General features: G+C 54.5%; 1 protein-coding gene across 1 annotated transcript; it reads left to right on the forward strand.

The window, feature by feature from the left end:
• The first annotated feature begins 7,420 nt into the window (after nucleotides 1–7,420).
• Nucleotides 7,421–13,032, forward strand: COMMD7 (COMM domain containing 7). The gene is made up of 9 exons (XM_069801378.1): nucleotides 7,421–7,583; nucleotides 8,724–8,777; nucleotides 8,876–8,978; nucleotides 10,571–10,627; nucleotides 10,705–10,742; nucleotides 11,312–11,402; nucleotides 11,521–11,570; nucleotides 12,087–12,135; nucleotides 12,652–13,032. Exons 1-9 carry the CDS (start codon nucleotides 7,422–7,424, stop codon nucleotides 12,726–12,728), a joined length of 681 nt encoding a protein of 226 aa, XP_069657479.1. The 5' UTR covers nucleotide 7,421; the 3' UTR covers nucleotides 12,729–13,032.
• Nucleotides 13,033–16,414: the final 3,382 nt, after the last annotated feature.

Raw genomic sequence — 16,414 nt, forward strand, 5'->3', positions numbered from 1 at the left:
GCCCGCACCGCACCGCGGCCCCCCCGGGAGCCCTGCATTCCCCCGGGGCTCCGCACCCCCCGGGGCTCCGCACCTCCACCCCCGCCCCGCGGTTCCGCACCCACGGTGCCCCTGTATCCCCCCCCCCCCCAGCTCAGCATGCCCCCCGTGCCCCGCACCCCCCGCGGCCCGGCACCCCCCCGGGCCTCCGCATCCTCCAACCGCGGCCCCGCACCCCCGGCGCCCCGGGTTCCCCCCCGCTGCTCTGCACCGCCCGGGACCTCGCATGGCCCAGTGCCCCGCGCCCCCACCCCCCGTGCCCCGCATCCCCTCCCCGGGGCTCAGCATCCCTCTCCCGGGGCTGCACAGCCCCCATGATGTCTCGCACCCTCCCGGGGCTCCCCATCCCCTGGTACCCGCCGGCGCCCCCATGTCGCCCGCAGTGCCCGGCATCCCCCCGGGGCTCGGCATCCCCCCGGGGCTCGGCCCTCGGAGCCCCCCACCCCGCGCCTCAGCCCCTGCGGTAGAGGAGCCCCCCCCGGAGGAGAAGGGGCACCCCGGGGCCGGGCAGAGCCCTCGTCCCACTGAGCCACCCTCTGCCCACCGGCTTTCCATCAGCGCTGTGCCCCTCGCAGCTTGGCGTGGTGCGGGCAGACAAAGCCTCCCAAGTTTTACAGTCAGTTTTTGTTTGTTTGTTCTCTCCCATTCCCGTACAGAGGCAAGACACTTGCGAGGGCTGTGCTGGGGCTGAGGAAAACAGCCTGCGCCTCTCCTGCCCAAGACAAAGCATCCAGAGTCCACGTGGGGTATAATCTTCTCTGCTCACTTGCTATTACTCCTAGATCCAGCAGAAAACTCTGTAACAGTAAGAAGAAGGAATATGATTATCCTGGTGTGACAGAAATAAGCTTTCAAAGCCAGGAGGAAAAACGAGTTAGTTAGCCAAAGTATCCGAACCCTGCGGGAAGTGCCTGGACCAGCCCAAGGCCTGTACAGCAGGTTCCCCCAGACCACCCCTCCATCCCTGCAAAACACAAGCATGAAAAGTGTGGCTGCACGTGCAAAAAAAGCCCTGCGAGTGAACAAGAGGAGCCGAGAAACCTGGTCTGGATAAGCCTTCGGGAACACAGGAGATTACAGTTCAAATAAACACACACCGCATAAACCTAAAGCTAATTTGCAACTCTGTCCAGTAGATTAAAACCGAGCAAATAGATTTCACTCCTGTTTGTTTTTCCAAATTTGGGAAAGCAAAATGCTTCTGCAGGTTGTGCTCATGAGAGTTTCTAGGGCACTGTTAGGGTGGAATTAGCCCTTGCTCCAAGCATCCACAGGCTCCTCTCCCTTTCTACGGAAACCTTCCTGCCTCTGTTGGCCTCGCTGACCTGCCATCAATCTCCCGCCTGGCTGAAACGCCCTCTTTCTCTCTCTTCCACTCAGTTATCATTTAATTCAGGAGAGCATGTCTGTGTGTACTGTTTGCGAAAAAGGCCCGGCACCAAACAAAGCAGCTCTGGGCAAATGATGAGCCAAACCCTGACCCTTTTCCCTGTCTCTGCTACACACAACCACAGAGAGATGCTGCAAGTTTATTTCTTAACAGTCAAGGGAGTTTGTATATCATCTCACAGGGAACAAAGGTACCTCTAAAGGGGATTTTCTATTTAGGCTCCTGTCAGACATTTCTGGTACCCCGTGCCAGGCCCTCAGCCATTCCTGCTGAACAAGGGCATGCAGCTGGCAGGCTCTGCCAGGCAGGTACCAGAGCAACCCCACCACCGCTCCCCACCAGCTCCAAGGCTCTCCAGCATGGACAAGAGGTGGGACATGGCTGGCGGGGGCACAGCTCCTCCGCTCCATCACTGGAGCAGCTGTGAGAAGCCGGGAAGCATGGCCAGGGCTTACATGAGCAGGGAGCAGTGGCTGGGCGCAGGCTGCACGTCCTCTGCACACCGTGCCATGGACATGTCCCTCCCCGTGACGGAGTGACTCCCATGGGCAGCACAGCCGGACTGCCCAGCGCTTCTGCAAAAAGTCATTCCAGCAAGAGCCATTTTCACGCCTGGCTGGCCTCCCTTGGCCAACATTTCAAATCCATGGAGCTGGTGACCGACCAGCTGAAAGAGCCGCTCTGTCACCATCACAACAGAGTTGTGACTGGCAACATCCATCCACATCAAAAGTGACTCCTCATCCTCATCTTCCACTGTGAATGCTTCCTCCCTTGGCCAACATTTCAAATCCATGGAGCTGGTGACCGACCAGCTGAAAGAGCCGCTCTGTCACCATCACAACAGAGTTGTGACTGGCAACATCCATCCACATCAAAAGTGACTCCTCATCCTCATCTTCCACTGTGAATGCTTCCCAGTGACCGCACCAGCACTTGCATGCATAACTCATCACTCCCGACCCTGAATCCTCCTCCTCACCAAAGGCTGCTCAGCCCTTGCCTTCTCTGCAGTGACCCTGGGTTACAGCACCAGGCACAGCTCTTCTCTGACCACCCTATTCTCCCACTTCAATTTTCTTCCTAAAATTCTCCTTTGCCACCCTGGCCAGGCAAACCAGCACCATTCCCTGCCCAGAGCTCTGCTCTGGCTCTGATCACCCGCTGCCTCTTGCTTTGCACCCAAGTGTTTGAGTCAGGACCTGCTCCATGCTTTGTAAGCAGCGTGCCTGGAGATCCTAGACAAATAAAGCAATTGAGCAAATATGTGTCATTACCTACAGCCGTCAGCAGCGCAACCTCGTCATCTCTGGATCTGTGGGTCCCAGATTCCCAGACCCCAGTAACAGCTAAGTGCTTGTTTAGTCTTCTAGCAGGTAGGGAGAAGCACCAGCACCATTAAATCTCCTCGGACAGCTGTGAGCTCCTCTAGCAGCCCTGGGGCAGGGAGCAGGAGGAACTTTTCCTTTTGCTGAAGCCAGCGGCAACGCTCCTGCTGAGTTCAGGCTTCAGGGTTTCTCCTGTCAGTATACACACGGCACAGCGGCTCTTTCCCAGCCCACAGTAACAATCATTTTCACTGCCTGGCATTCTTCACTGCAAGACCCATCAGAGCACGTCCTGCGGGATGTGTCCTCCTCTTCCATGAGCAGCTCTGTGGCCTGAGCCCTCGCCCCAGCCCCACGCTGGCCGCCTGCCTCTTCACCAGCTCCACTCCATCGCAGCTCCCAGCGACTGGCCACTCCTCACCACTGCTCCCCGGAGAAGCTCTCCTGTCCCCGGCATCTCTCCTGAGCGCGGGGAGAGCTGTGCTACTCAGCAGCACAGTGGCAGGGCTCTGGCTGCTGAAAGCAAGGTCGGTCCCTGCTGTGGGAAAGCCTCATCCTGCTGCCATGTGTGGGAATGCAGCCTCCAGCCTCCCCTACAGCTGGGCTGGCTTTTCCCATCTGGGGGGAATTGCTGTTTACATGGAGATAGGAAGTGTTATCCCTCCTACATGAAGTTTCTAGCCTTTCCTGTGGGCTGGGCAGGACCGCATGATACAAACCTCTAATAAAAGTAAGGTTAAAAATAAGTGTCATCCCTGTAACCAGAACATCTAGAAAGTCTGCAGCTACTAGCGTGTAAACTTCAAACGCAAAGGCACACAAAGAAAAATCTTCAATGCCTCTCTAACAAAGCTGGCCACAAAATCCTCTTTTTCCTAGAAAACAGGATACGCCTGCTACAGCCTAATCTGAAGTGACGAGGCCTCCCCAAACTGCCCTCCTAAGCATATATACTTTTATCAGGAGAAATGCTGCTCCCAGGGGTGGCTGCCAGCAGAGCCCCCCCTCCACTCCAGGTCCAGAGCTGTTCCTTCTCTCACGAGTAAGGAGGAGGGTAAGGGATTATCATCTCTGCCCCCGGGCAGGGGAGACACAGAGGAAGGGTTTTGCCTGTGCTCAAAAGGCAGGAGCGTACTGGAGCCCAGCAATGGTGCTCCAGCTCCGCCGCAACCTTCACACGCAATGCTTGCAATTACTGCCTGGGAGCAAACAGTGCAGAGTGTGATGGGGGAGAGGAAGGGATGTTAAACTGCAGGAGAAGCTGAAATCCTGGTCTCAAAGATCTCATTTATATCAGCCTCCCCTGGGAACAGAACTAACCCCTGCAAAGTTTCAGCTGGGCAATCTCCATCGCACCAGCAAGCCGGGAGGAGTTGCAGCATCCCTCAGCCCGTGTGGAGAGATGTTCTTCTGAGTCCACACAGCACAAGGTAGACACTGCAGATGGGCAGAACACACAGAAGCAAGTGGGCTCAGCACCAGCCAGGGCAAAAGGCGTCTGGGTTTTACCCCCAGCTCATTGACACACTCTTACCTTTCCCAGGCCTTTCTCAGGCCAGCAAGTGCAGGCAATGCTTCCCCACTTCGGGAAGGTTCTCCAAGGCTGACCTCGGAGTGACTGCAAAGGGCTTTGAGAGCTTGGGGTAGGAAGTGGCACCAGAGAACAGGACAGTGACACCCCAGGATCTGATTTCTTGGGAAGACGTAAGAAGGACCCTTCCCCAGGTAACACTCTCCAAGTGCTGAGGAAGCTTTTCAAGTTTCGCAGGTGAAATGAAGCTGAAAAATGCATCTGAAGTAGGGCACGTTGTCCCTCTGGTTCATTTTGGAGTGCACCGTTTTTAATACCCTATTTCCCTCGTGTGTGTGTGTGTGTGTGTGTGTGTGTGTGTCCCCTCCATTGCTTTTTTGCTGCTGTTTTTACTCCAGTATTTGTGGCGAACAAGCCCGCATATCTGTAACTCGGAACTGCCGTCCTCAGCTCTGATGAGTCCATCAGCGACACGTTCTGCATGACAATGGCCTGGCAGGGACACCCTCGGGGCTGATGGCTGCCAGGGGACACTGGCCACCTGCACCAGGCAGGGGCAGCCCTGGGGGCTCTGCCCGGGGCACTGGGGACCATCCTCCGCCTGGCATCCCTGTAACTAATCCAGACCGTCACCCTGCAACCTCCTCTTTTATTTGAGCATTGCCTTTTCAGAAATGAGCGCTGGCAGAACCAAGCCTGCCTGCCAGTGCAGAACCACCAGCACCGTACCAGGGTTCGTGGCGCTTGCGTGCCACACTGCAGCCAAACCAGCAGCCCGGGAGCTGACTGCCAAATTTCCTGGTGATTGTTTGAACAGGGTGTTTTGAGCACGTACCTCAACTTAAACTCTTCTTCTTCGATCCCGTCACTCAACTTTCTCCAAGAATTTGGTTTGCTGCCTGGGAAATTGTTTAACGACGTTGGCTTCTCCCTCCTGCTGTACCTCCTGCATGCTCACACAAGTAGGCACGCGTGCAGAGACCATCCTTAATTAGTTCCTAGAGCATCACCCCAGAAAGACGCAGGGAACTAAAGATCAGTCACAGGCCACTCCTGCACAGCTAATTCCGGCATACAAACCAGACAGAAAATTGCCTCTTTCCTTGTTTCAGTTTTTTGGCCACACAGTACAGGTGAATGAATTTTGGTGGTTATGAAAATGTCCAATAACTAACTGCAATTCTTAATTTACACTTAGGAAAATTTACATAAGGCTATATGCAACATTTTAAAGCCAGAGAGGAATGTTGGTGTTCACACGCACTGGCATCCCGTGCTACCTAGTCCATACATCTCCCTGTATGAGTTTTAGTTCACTATTTTTGAAAGACAAGCATATCCTGTGGTTTAAAAATGCCGGTGTGGCCAGTTCACCACAGAACCTGATAAATTGTTCCAATGTGAAAAATCTGCACCTTGTTTTAAGGTGTCCTAAATATTTAGGGTCAAATCCCGCAGGCACGCCCACATGCAATTTTTTCACCTCAACAATCCTATTCAATCGAGGTACACAGTTCCACCCTGTCTATATGAGACAGAAAATCTCCCAGCTGGGCTGGGAGTTAGAGGGAGAAGGAAAAGAAGTGTGAGTGCTATTTCCAGCCAGACCACCAGTAACTATCTCCTAACTCCTCATCATTAGTGGTACTTTGCCACTTAACTCCTTGTTTATAAACCACTACTGGGATATCGTCACAATGAAAGGCCCTATAAAATTTCCTACACTCTCATTTGCAATTGAAAGTGTCAGTAATAAAACAGAAGCCTTGTGGGCTGCTGCAGTTTTACCTTCCACAAAGGCTTTTAGACGCTGTCTGCCGCCCGGCAGCCAGTGAGCACCTTCTCAGATAAAACGGATCAGACACATTCACACTGATAGTGAAATAACTGCTGGAGAGCTTATTTTGCTGCTCTTGGAAAGCTGCGAGATAGCAGCTTAAGGCAAGGGAGTCTTTAAGGATGGGATCAGCTCCATTGTCCTCTCTGGGAATACATCCAGTTTTAATATTTCCTGGATCGAGGCCTTCCTCCCCAGCACAGACAGAAACAAGAGCGGGTAACAGAGGGTGAGAAGGTCATTTTACAACTCACCTGCCTTCCTAGACCTTTCTGAATCAAGGAGACCTCCTGCTTATGGGTTATGGCGACAATCGGGTCAAAATCTCCCTGTGAAACCCTGACCCCTTTGACATCTAGGCACCCCCCCCCCCCGGCAGTGTCCAAGGCGAGGCTGGATGGGGCTTTGAGCAACCTGGTCTAGTGGAAGGTGTCCCTGCCCGTGGCGGGGGGGGGTTGGAACTAGATGATCTTTTAAGGTCCCTTCCAACCCTTCTAGGATTCTATGATTCTGCCCATGGGCTGGCACAGCCCCGGGCTGCCTCCTCCTTACCTGACACCCGTCCACCCCATGGACACCCGTCCATCCCACGGAGCCCAGCCGTGGGACGTGGGCTGTGCCACCCGGGCCACCGTCACCGTGAGCCCATGCTGGGCGCAGCACCCAGAGGGGGAAAATCATACCCGACTTTCAGGTCCTAGGTGGAATTTTCAGGGGAAAAAAAAACATTCACTCTACAAACTATGTTTTTTAAGCCATTTATTTGAGGTTTTTGTACAGAAAACCAACTTAGACTATTCTGCTGTCAGCCAGACCTCCACCCCGCAGGTGAAGCTTGAGCTTCCGCACACTGAGGGTACCCGCAGCTCTCTCCCTTTTTGCCACACTTACCCGGAACCGCGGGTTTCCCTTTCCATGGAAGTGATCAAGTGCACAAGACTAAACACGTGGCTACGCATCTCTGGGATGGAGACTGTGGCACAATGAAGGCATCTGTGGGCACAAACACACACAGACAGATACACGGGTACCGCAGCTCTGATTCGGGGGTTCCGCCGCCCCGGTTTTGGGTAGGAAAGCGAAAGCCTGTCCCAAGCCTTCCCGTCCGAGGGAACGGTTCCGTAGGGCCGGGGAACGGCACCCCGGGTCGTGCCGGGTGGCCGGGGGGGGTCAGCCCGGCCGTGCTCCCCGCGGAGGTGCAGCCGAGGGACCGCGGGTCCTCGGGTCCCCCGCTCCCCGCTCCCACCGGCCGCCGGGGAGCCGGCTCCGGCGGCGGTGCGGAAAGTGCGGCCGCCAATGCTCAGGCTGAGGCGGGCGCCGGCGCCGGGGCCGGGACCGGGCGGGGCGGGCGGAGCCGCCGCGGCCGCCGCCGCCATGGGGCTGCTCAACTTCACCCAGGAGCCGGTGCCGGAGGCGGTGAGCGGCGACATGCACAACCTCAACCAGCTCAGCGCCCAGGTGGGGGCCGGGGAAGGCCGGGGTCCCGCGGCGGGGGGGGGGGCCGACGGCTCGGGGCGGCCGCAGCCGGCCGGGGAGAGCCGCCGGTCGGGGCGCCGGGCCCGGCAGGCCCCGCTACCGGGCCCGGTCAAGGCCCTCCAGGCCCCGGTCAAGGCCCTCCAGGCCCCGGGGCCAGGGCTCCCGGCCGGGCCTCAGCCCGCTCCCGAGGGGAACCGCAGTTTTCTGGCGCCGGGGCCGGGTTGCGGAGCTCGGCCTGGTTTTCGGGCGTCCCCGAGGAAGGGGGCTCCCGTGGGGCCCTGTCGAGCACCGGGTTTTCTCGGTGGGACTGCGCGGCGTGCGGGTGGGGATTGCCACCCCACCGCCCTCCGGTGCTGCCGGCCGGCGGCACACGGCTTGTCCGCCGCCGGGTCGCCGGCACGGCGGCACTCGCCTCTCGGGAGCCGGTTCGGCTCACGGTTGAAGTTGCCAGAAGAGCCGAGGCTTGTTTTAGCTCAGCTTGCCGGGACCGTGGGTGACGGCCCGGTGACGCCTCCGCCACACGGCTGGACGGGGCGAGGGCAGGACGGGATGAGCAGCCAGCCCTACCCAGAGGTCACGGCCAGCGCTGGTGCCAGGGCTGGAGCTGGCAGAGGGAGGGGATGCTCTGCCCCACAGGCAGGCTCTCCGGCCCTGCCAGCTGCACGCTCAGAAAACCGAAGGCAGCGACTAGACCTTTAACCAGGTCTCTTCTTTTCCCGAGTTAGTCTGGTTGCGCCATGGGGTTTGTGAAACACGAGAGGAGATGTTTGCGTCTTTTCCCACTCACAGTTTTTGGATTATGCAGGCTAGAACAGCAGCTTCCGATTAGCCACGAGTTACAAAAGCCCTGTGCAGTGCCAGCTACCAGCTGCACAAACCCTTTGAGAGTCTCCGAGAAGCATCCATGAGCAAATCCCATCCAGAGGCATCTCATAATGCCGAGGACAGGGGTACCTTACCAGCACAGGAGGTCAAACTCTGGGACCAATGTACTGGAGGCAGGTGGAGCTGCCTCAAGGTGATATATCACCACCTGGTCGTGGTGGTGATGGGGCTGGCAGGGGGCTGAGAAGTGAAGCGAGTTGATGCCAGACTCCGTGACACTGTCCTGTTTCTTCACAGCAATTCTCGGCGCTGACTGAAGTGCTCTTCCGTTTTCTAATGGAGCCCAAGGAGGTAAGGCATGTGCAGAACACCGAGAAGTGTGTGAATGCAGTTCTCTGACGAGAAACCTGCAGAGGTAAGATCGTGTCCTTGCTTTTTCTCTTGGGCAGGTAGAAAGGTTTCTGACTCAGCTCTCAGACTTTGCCACCATGAATAAAATCAGCTTGGGCCCCCTGAAAAACATTGTCAAAAGTATTCTTCTGGTACCTAATGGTAAGTGATACATTTGCATATGCTGCCCTGAGGCCAAACTATTTGGTCCATTCCTGCATGCTGCTAAAGTATGTCTTCAGAAATGCGGTGCGCTTCCTTTGCACAATAAGTGCTAATGGTAGCTAATAAATGCCTTAGCATTCAAGAATCAAAAATTCTCCTATTGAAATATCCCTGTTTGGTGACTCTGGCTTTGTATTCTTTATACCCTGCCTGCAGACGCATTTCACAGGCTTAGCTAAACTCACTTAAATATCTATGCATTAAATGCAAGCACAACACTATGGCAGCGCTTGGTTTAACTTGTACCTGTAAATCCAGACCAGCACAGCCTTGTGTTGGCACTAAATCTTTGTAGGAACTTTCACCCAAGTGACCCGCTACTGCAATTCCTACAAGCACTGTTTGAGACAGGTCAGACAGTGTACACACCCCTCTAGAGTGAATGGGCTGGAAACCGGTGTGGTTCTAGGCCACGTAAAGGAGACATCCATCCTTGCAGTCTTGGTTTAGGAAAACACACACGTGTCCAGCAGTTTCTCATTCATAAATAGTGGGGAAGAAGGGCAGGGGGATTCCCCTTGAATACCCCAGACTCCAGCACTTTATGAGATTACTCTGATGCTGTGGCTGCCGTTTGACATGATAATGCATCAAACACCTCCACTACACGTTCATCCCATTGATCCTTGTTGTTATTAATAGTCCCTTGCTATTATCCTTCAGTCCTGGTTCCCCATAGCTTTCTTCACAGCAGTGAAGCCATGCACAACCGTTTCCTGCATTTGGTCTAAACTCATTCTGCTGTCTCAAGCCATTTCTTCTCTCTAGGAGTAGCAATGAATAATTTCCTTTCCTACAGCTGTCTTGGGGGTATTTAATGTGGAATCAGCATTATTCTCCCTTCTCGATTCTGGCCTAGGTGCACTCAGTCCCATCGTTCCCATTTGCGCGCACTGGCTCCAATCCCACTGTAACTTTCCGTTAGCTCTGGGATGCCACAGACAGTATCGGAACAGATTCCAGCAGATAACTTTGCCTATGTGCTACACAGACGGAAAGCCACGTGGGACTGGCAGTCTCTTTGAATTTATGAGATTCTGCTCTTGGCTTCAGAGAACAGAATCCTTGTAAACTTCCATGTGCTGCCTGTGCCCCAGAACAAAGGAGGCAGGCACAGCAGGGGAAAGTGTTATATGCACACGTTCACACCCATAATCCAAAACACAGCAGGTAGGTCAAATTAGTAGCCTGCCAGCCTTAACAGTTCTTCTTTAACAAGCAAAGCTTCTATAGGAGAGAAAGCAGCAACTTCAAAACACAACCGCTGCTGCCGTTTCCATGGATACCTGCAATGAAATCTCTCCCTCTCTCTCAGGCACTCCCAGAGCCCTGACTTTTAAAGCACTGGGCATCTGCACCGGCAGGCACAACTGTATTTCCTATCTTGAGGAGCTGTGGTTTGTTTCAAAACGCAGTCCAAGAACAGAGGCTTTCTATCGCAGGGTCTCCGTCCCTGCCTTTATTTGACTCAGTAAAGATCGCTTTGACTCAGTAAAAAGTGATTTTTCTTCTTTGCATTGTTTATTCAGGTGCCCTGAAGAGGAATTTGTCTTCTGAACAAGTCAGAGCAGATTTTATTGCTCTAGGTAGGTCACCTGGCTTTCGCCAAATAAAAGATAATTAATATTTATCACATATAGTAATCTCATGTTTTCTCCCACAGGCCTCAGTGAAGAGAAAGCCAGTTATTTTGCAGAACAGGTATTGATATATTTTTGCTTGTTTCTAAGCTAACAAAATGACAGTCTTTGAGTGGGAACTTGTAAAACCCCGCTGTGATACTGAGATGTCTACGCGCTTTGGGTATGTTCTTCAAAACCAACTCAGAATTTTGATCCTCAGATAACTGATAAGGAACACTTTGCCTGATGGTACTTCTGGTCTGCCGTGGCCTTTACCTCATCAGTTTAGTGATTCCTGCACTTCTGTGTGGCTTTCATTTGATTGTTTTTCTGCTTTGCATGCTTTGAGCCCCGAGGTCATGCAGTTACAGGAACACATGACTTTTTGCGCAGATATTGTTACACTGAACGAGTGTTAAAACAAAAACAGTGAGTTTCGTTTACAGAAGTGGCAAGGCAGATGGAAATCCTAGCAGGACTCAAACATCTTTGAAAACCCTCCCAACAACATTTGTTTGCCCCTTTGCACTCCTCCACTTTTGGGCTTCTGCCATCAGTCTGCCTCATTTCTGACTTACGTTGAAATTACAGGTAACATAAATAGAGGCCTCTCTGAACTGATTGCTCGTGTGTCTTTTGCTCTTGCAGTGGAAGGTGAATTCCCCCACCCTAACACGCCTGGCTGTTGGTCAGACGCTGATGATTAACCAGCTGATAGATATGGAGTGGAAGTTTGGAGGTAGTAGAGCTAAAACATAAACTGAATGGGTTGGGAAACCCAACAGCAGCTCTCAGCTAAATAACTTTTAATTTTACAATTTAGCTAACAGATTATCTCCTTTCTTTCTGACTCACAGTGACTGCTGGGAGCAGTGAACTGGAAAAAGTGGGAAGTATCTTCTTACAGGTAAATCTCCTACATCAGAGAGAGGTCAGGTTGTAGTGCAGTTAAGGAACAAGCTGCGACCAGGCATGTGGGAAGTACTGGCTCTGAGAGGAACTAGAGGAAAGCTAGAGCTCATAGGAACAAGCTCTGCAACAGTGCATCTGCTTCAGTCTTCTGAGTGCGACTGCCAGCAGATAGCAGACATACTGCTATTTGTTTCTCTTCTGAAGACATCACGTATCACAGAAGCGTAGCCCACTCTGAAAAGCTGTTCAAAAAGCTCGATCTAGCAAAGGTCACACTGTCTTGGGGAAGGAGGGGAAATGTGATCATTTATAAGGACTTCCAGAGATCCTCCCAATGCCTAAGGAATCTATTCCTACAGTGACACTTCCCGAAAAGCCTGTCAAAGATGTGTGTGCTTTGCAGCAGTCTGCACGTCAAACTCGCAGCAGACTCCTCTACTTCTGTTTTTTCATGGTGCTCAGAATACAGGTCTCTCTGAATTAAAATACCTCTGCTTTTTCTTCCCCCAAGCTGAAGCTGGTGATTAAAAAAGGGAGCCAAATGGAAAATGTATATATAGGTGAGTTAACAGTTCTGGAGTAGAAACAAGCATTTGAGTAGGTGAACACCCGGAGCTCCCGGATGTTGCTGGAGGTGGGGGAGCTTTGGGTGCAGACCCAGCAGGGGTCACTGCGAGAGCATCGCTGGGGGATGCTGGGGCTGCTCCTGCCCTGGCCTCCTCCCGCCGCAGTCATTCTGGAAGTATTTAGGAACGCTGACTGTTGGGCAGCCTTCGCATCTTTGCATAAGTAAATATAGATATGCCGGGGAGCTGTGGAAAGCAGTCAGAGCAGCATGGCAGATGAAGAATGTAAACAATTCCCAAGCGTTGGTTCCTGTTAGGAGGATTCTAGCCTGGAACACCACGCAGCCCAGCTAGCGTAACGAAACAGCTGCCGAGAGTCACAGTGTCTAATCCTGCCTAGTTTAGGCAAACACGAGTTGCTCTGTGGTAGCACCAGAACGGCTTTGCTGATGTTAGAACTGTAACCTGAAATCTAAGACTTGATGCCTCTCTTTTTTTTTTTTCCTGCAGAGTTAACTTTGCCCCAGTTCTACAGTTTTCTGCATGAAATGGAACGGGTCAAAACCAGTCTGGAAAGCTTCAGCTGAAACTGCACGGGCCTGAACCGACATCTGTCCAGGATGTTTAATTTCTCCTTGTGGGTCTGCAGATTTGCTCTTTCCCAGCTGACTCTAACACCCTGATAAGAGAAGACAAGGCTGTGTAACGGGCAGTGGTGCCACGGCCCAGAAGGACCCATCAATCCTTCAGAACCTGAAACTTTGGCAAGTGTGTCAAAGCAGCTACAAGTCCACTCATCTCTTTTTTTTATACTATTATGAGAAATTATGGTCAGAAATGTGTTAAAATGTATTAAAATAGCAAATAAATAAACCCATTCCCATCCTGCTGCATTTGTATCAGAATTTGATTTTGTGAGAAAAACAGAAACAGAAGCAAAGAATCGTTTTCAAACTTGGAAGAATTAAGTAGAGAGGACAAGGGAAGCAAGGAGAGCACCTAACCTCGTGAATCACTTAGCGCTTACTTTCAAGCCTCTCGCCTCTCTTGTATGGAGAAATGGATTGATTACATCCTTTCCAATCATGCCTCATTATGGAAAAGTATCTCAGTGGTGATGATTTTAAATCTTAAACAACCAAACATCTGCCTCCATGCACCGGGGGAAAAACATCTCGGGGGGGTGACTAGATAAATCTAGTTTGTGTGTGCTGGGCTCTAGCGAGCAGCTCTTTAATCGGCAGTTTGTGTGACATTGCACAGTTAGATCCAGCCCTTTTCCTGGTGGACATATGTCCAAACCCCATGAAGCGCCATTAGCTCAACATCGGGAAGCGGAGGGGTGCCCCTGACCTGACACGGGGGCAACAGAAGATGTTATGTTCACCGAGGTTCCTCCCGTGTCCAGACCATTTAATTGTCCAGTGCCTCTTGGCAGCCCGAGCTCGCTGTAGCCTCCTCCCATGGCAAAAAGCTGAACGAAGCTCCCTCTTACAGCACCTCCGTGTCCCTGATGCACTTGGTGGTTGCTGTGGAGGGAATAAACTGCAGCAGCGGGGAAGACAGCAGTGAGATACTCTCTGTTTCCAGCCTACGCTTGAAGTAATTCACTGTCCTGTGGCATCCTGCAAGTCTGCTGTGGGACAAGCAGCACTGCGGCCCCCTGCGCGTGCATCTGCTTCAAGTTAAAGCCACGCACAAAAAGACAGTTTCTGTGAGAAAGGTGTCGCAAAGCTCCCTGCAACTCTCAGCTCTACCCGCAGGTTTTCAGCTTGTGGAAAACCTGGCGTTTTTCTGCACTGCATTTCATGCGGTCCTGCATGAGTGACTAGAACCGGTAACGAGTATAGGCTGAACCATGTGTTTGGGAAACAGCTCGGGGAATCCTGCTGGCAAACCTGGGGACAGTACTTGCATATTTATTTTCCCACCTATCAGGCCATTCACGAGCATTTCAAGCTTTGTCACGTGATTATGGTAAAAATTATAAATAAATAAATAAATCGTCTGAAATAGTGAGTGCCCTGTGAAATATTCCATCTCCTCTTGGGTGGCAGGAAAAGCTATTTCAGGAAGGAAGAAAAGGTCCAAAGGGCTGCTTTCTCAAGACAAAAGGAGGTTTTTTTTGCTTTACGTTTTCTGCCGCCTGTTCCTGTTATTTCTCCTCGCCCTCCCCAGTGCCAGGGCGGCACCACTCAACCCTCTCCGCTTACGGCGGGAAGTGGACCGCGGCAATGCCGCAGAAGATGCCAGGCTCAGCTGCGGGTCAGGAATCCGCCCCCCCGCCCCCTGCGCTCCCCCCCGCTGCCCGGTTGGGATTAAGCCGCTCGGGGCTGACGCACGCCGCAGCCCGCTGACCCCAAGCGCAGGGGTCACCTCCATGCTGCTCTGCAATCCCCATGGGCATCTCTGATCGGCGGCATTAGAGAGCGCCGCCGCCGTGCCGCGGCGTGACCTTCGTGCCGCCACCAGCGTTCCCCGGTACCGCGCTTTTATCCCGCGCACTTGGCTGTGCATGAGCTGAGCTGGCAGCCCCGGCAGGGAAGGGGCACGGGGAGGGAGCCGGCTCCGGCAGCACCGGCACGGGGTGACGCCGACCACGGGGGAACCGGGTTGCCTTCCTGATCGGGCCAGCCCGGGGTAAGCACGGCGCTGGAAAACGCAACACGACGGCCACGCTTCGCCCGCGCGGCACGGCCCCGGCTTTGCCACATCGCCGCCGGCGCGTGGGGCGATGGCGAACGCCCGGACCCCCGCGCTGGGGCTCGGCGGACGGCGAGTACGGCCGCGGGGAGGCTTGAGCGAGCGGGGGACCGAGCCACGGCCGGGAGGGAAGGGGCTGCCGCGGTGCCGGTTTTGCCCCAGGTTTCCGGGCGGCCCCGCCGGTGCTCGGCACACGCGGCCTCTTCCGCCTGCCCGTCAAGCCCAGCCAGCCGAGAGCTAATCTCTGCGGGACAGCGGGCGCAGGGGAAACAGGGGCCTCTTACCAGCTTGGGGTGAAGCTAACAGTACTCCGGCAGCGGTTTGCCTCCCCGAGGGCTTTCTCGGTCCATTTCCTTTGGGGGCGGCCGTGCCGCAGCCCCCCCCCCCCCCCATTCCTGCCCAGGTCCCCGCTGCGGGGGTGGGATGCAGGGGATATGCTTGTGCAGCCCCGCTGGCCGCAGTGGGGACCCTCTGCCGCCTCAGGGACCACCTTATTGCTCCCCGGGCTGCCAGGCAGTCTCTCTCCTGAGCCCCGGGGAGATGGCAGAGCGGTCCCCAGGAGCCAGGCTGCAACGAGTCCCATGCTCCCAGGCATCCCACACACTCATCCCTGCCAGCCCCCCGCAAAGCCGCACCGGAGCGGCCAGGAGACGGGGGCTGCACTCGCAGGGTCTGTCGCTTCCCGGCACCGATTCGATGCTGTTGTGATTCTCAACTGTGTCAGATGCTAATGACCGAGGGAGCCGGGATGTTGTCGGATGGATGCAGCATCTTCTCCCCACTGGAAACATCGATGCCATTCCCTTCACGTGTGAAGGAGCCCTCCAAGCCTGGAGAACAAAAGCCTCGGCAGAGCCCGCCGCCCTCCCCCTGCTCGGAGGTAGCAGAGCAGACGCAGGCTCCGCTTCCTCTCCCGCCTGCAAGCCCGTGGGCCGGCAGGGAAGGAAGGAACCGGTGCTCGCTGCCGCCTTTGCCTGACCTTGAGCGGGTCGCGTGGGAACCGGCAGAGATCCTGCGGGAACCCCCCCTGCTTTCGCAGACCTCGCCGGGAGCCTCTCCGTGCCGGGGGCTTTGAAAGCTTGGTCTTTATCCCTGTCCCAGCTTTCCTGTTTGCAAAATAGGGCAACAAATCTTGGGGTTGGCCAACAGCTGGGAATGAACCATGGCAGGTGAGACAAGCTGGGGAGAAGAACCAGCAGGCAACGGCCCTAACAGCAGCCCGGAGCTCAGCCCAGCGCCAGGCAAAGCTCGCAGCTTGCAGTGAGGGTGCAGTGTCGTGCCTGGCCCAGCTGAACACCAGCCCTGGGGGAAAGGAGAAGGCATCGCCTCCATGATGGCATTAATCCTGCACAGAGCAGCGTGGCTGATGAAGCCAGTCCTGCCCCTCCTCACCCCATGCTGTTCCCCTCCCCAGTTCCTCCAGGTTTTGGGCTGATGCAGCACCCAGGCTGTCCCCTAGCAAAAACACCAGCTGCAAACTGCAGCTCCCAAAATTGCTTTGTCTGCCTGGGAAGAGCAGTCCAGAGCAGACAGGAGGCCCCAGGGCAGTGCCACCACCCTGCAGTGCCAC

The sequence above is a fragment of the Haliaeetus albicilla genome, chromosome 2 (assembly GCF_947461875.1).
Source record: "Haliaeetus albicilla chromosome 2, bHalAlb1.1, whole genome shotgun sequence".
NCBI classification, from domain to species: Eukaryota; Metazoa; Chordata; class Aves; order Accipitriformes; family Accipitridae; genus Haliaeetus; species Haliaeetus albicilla.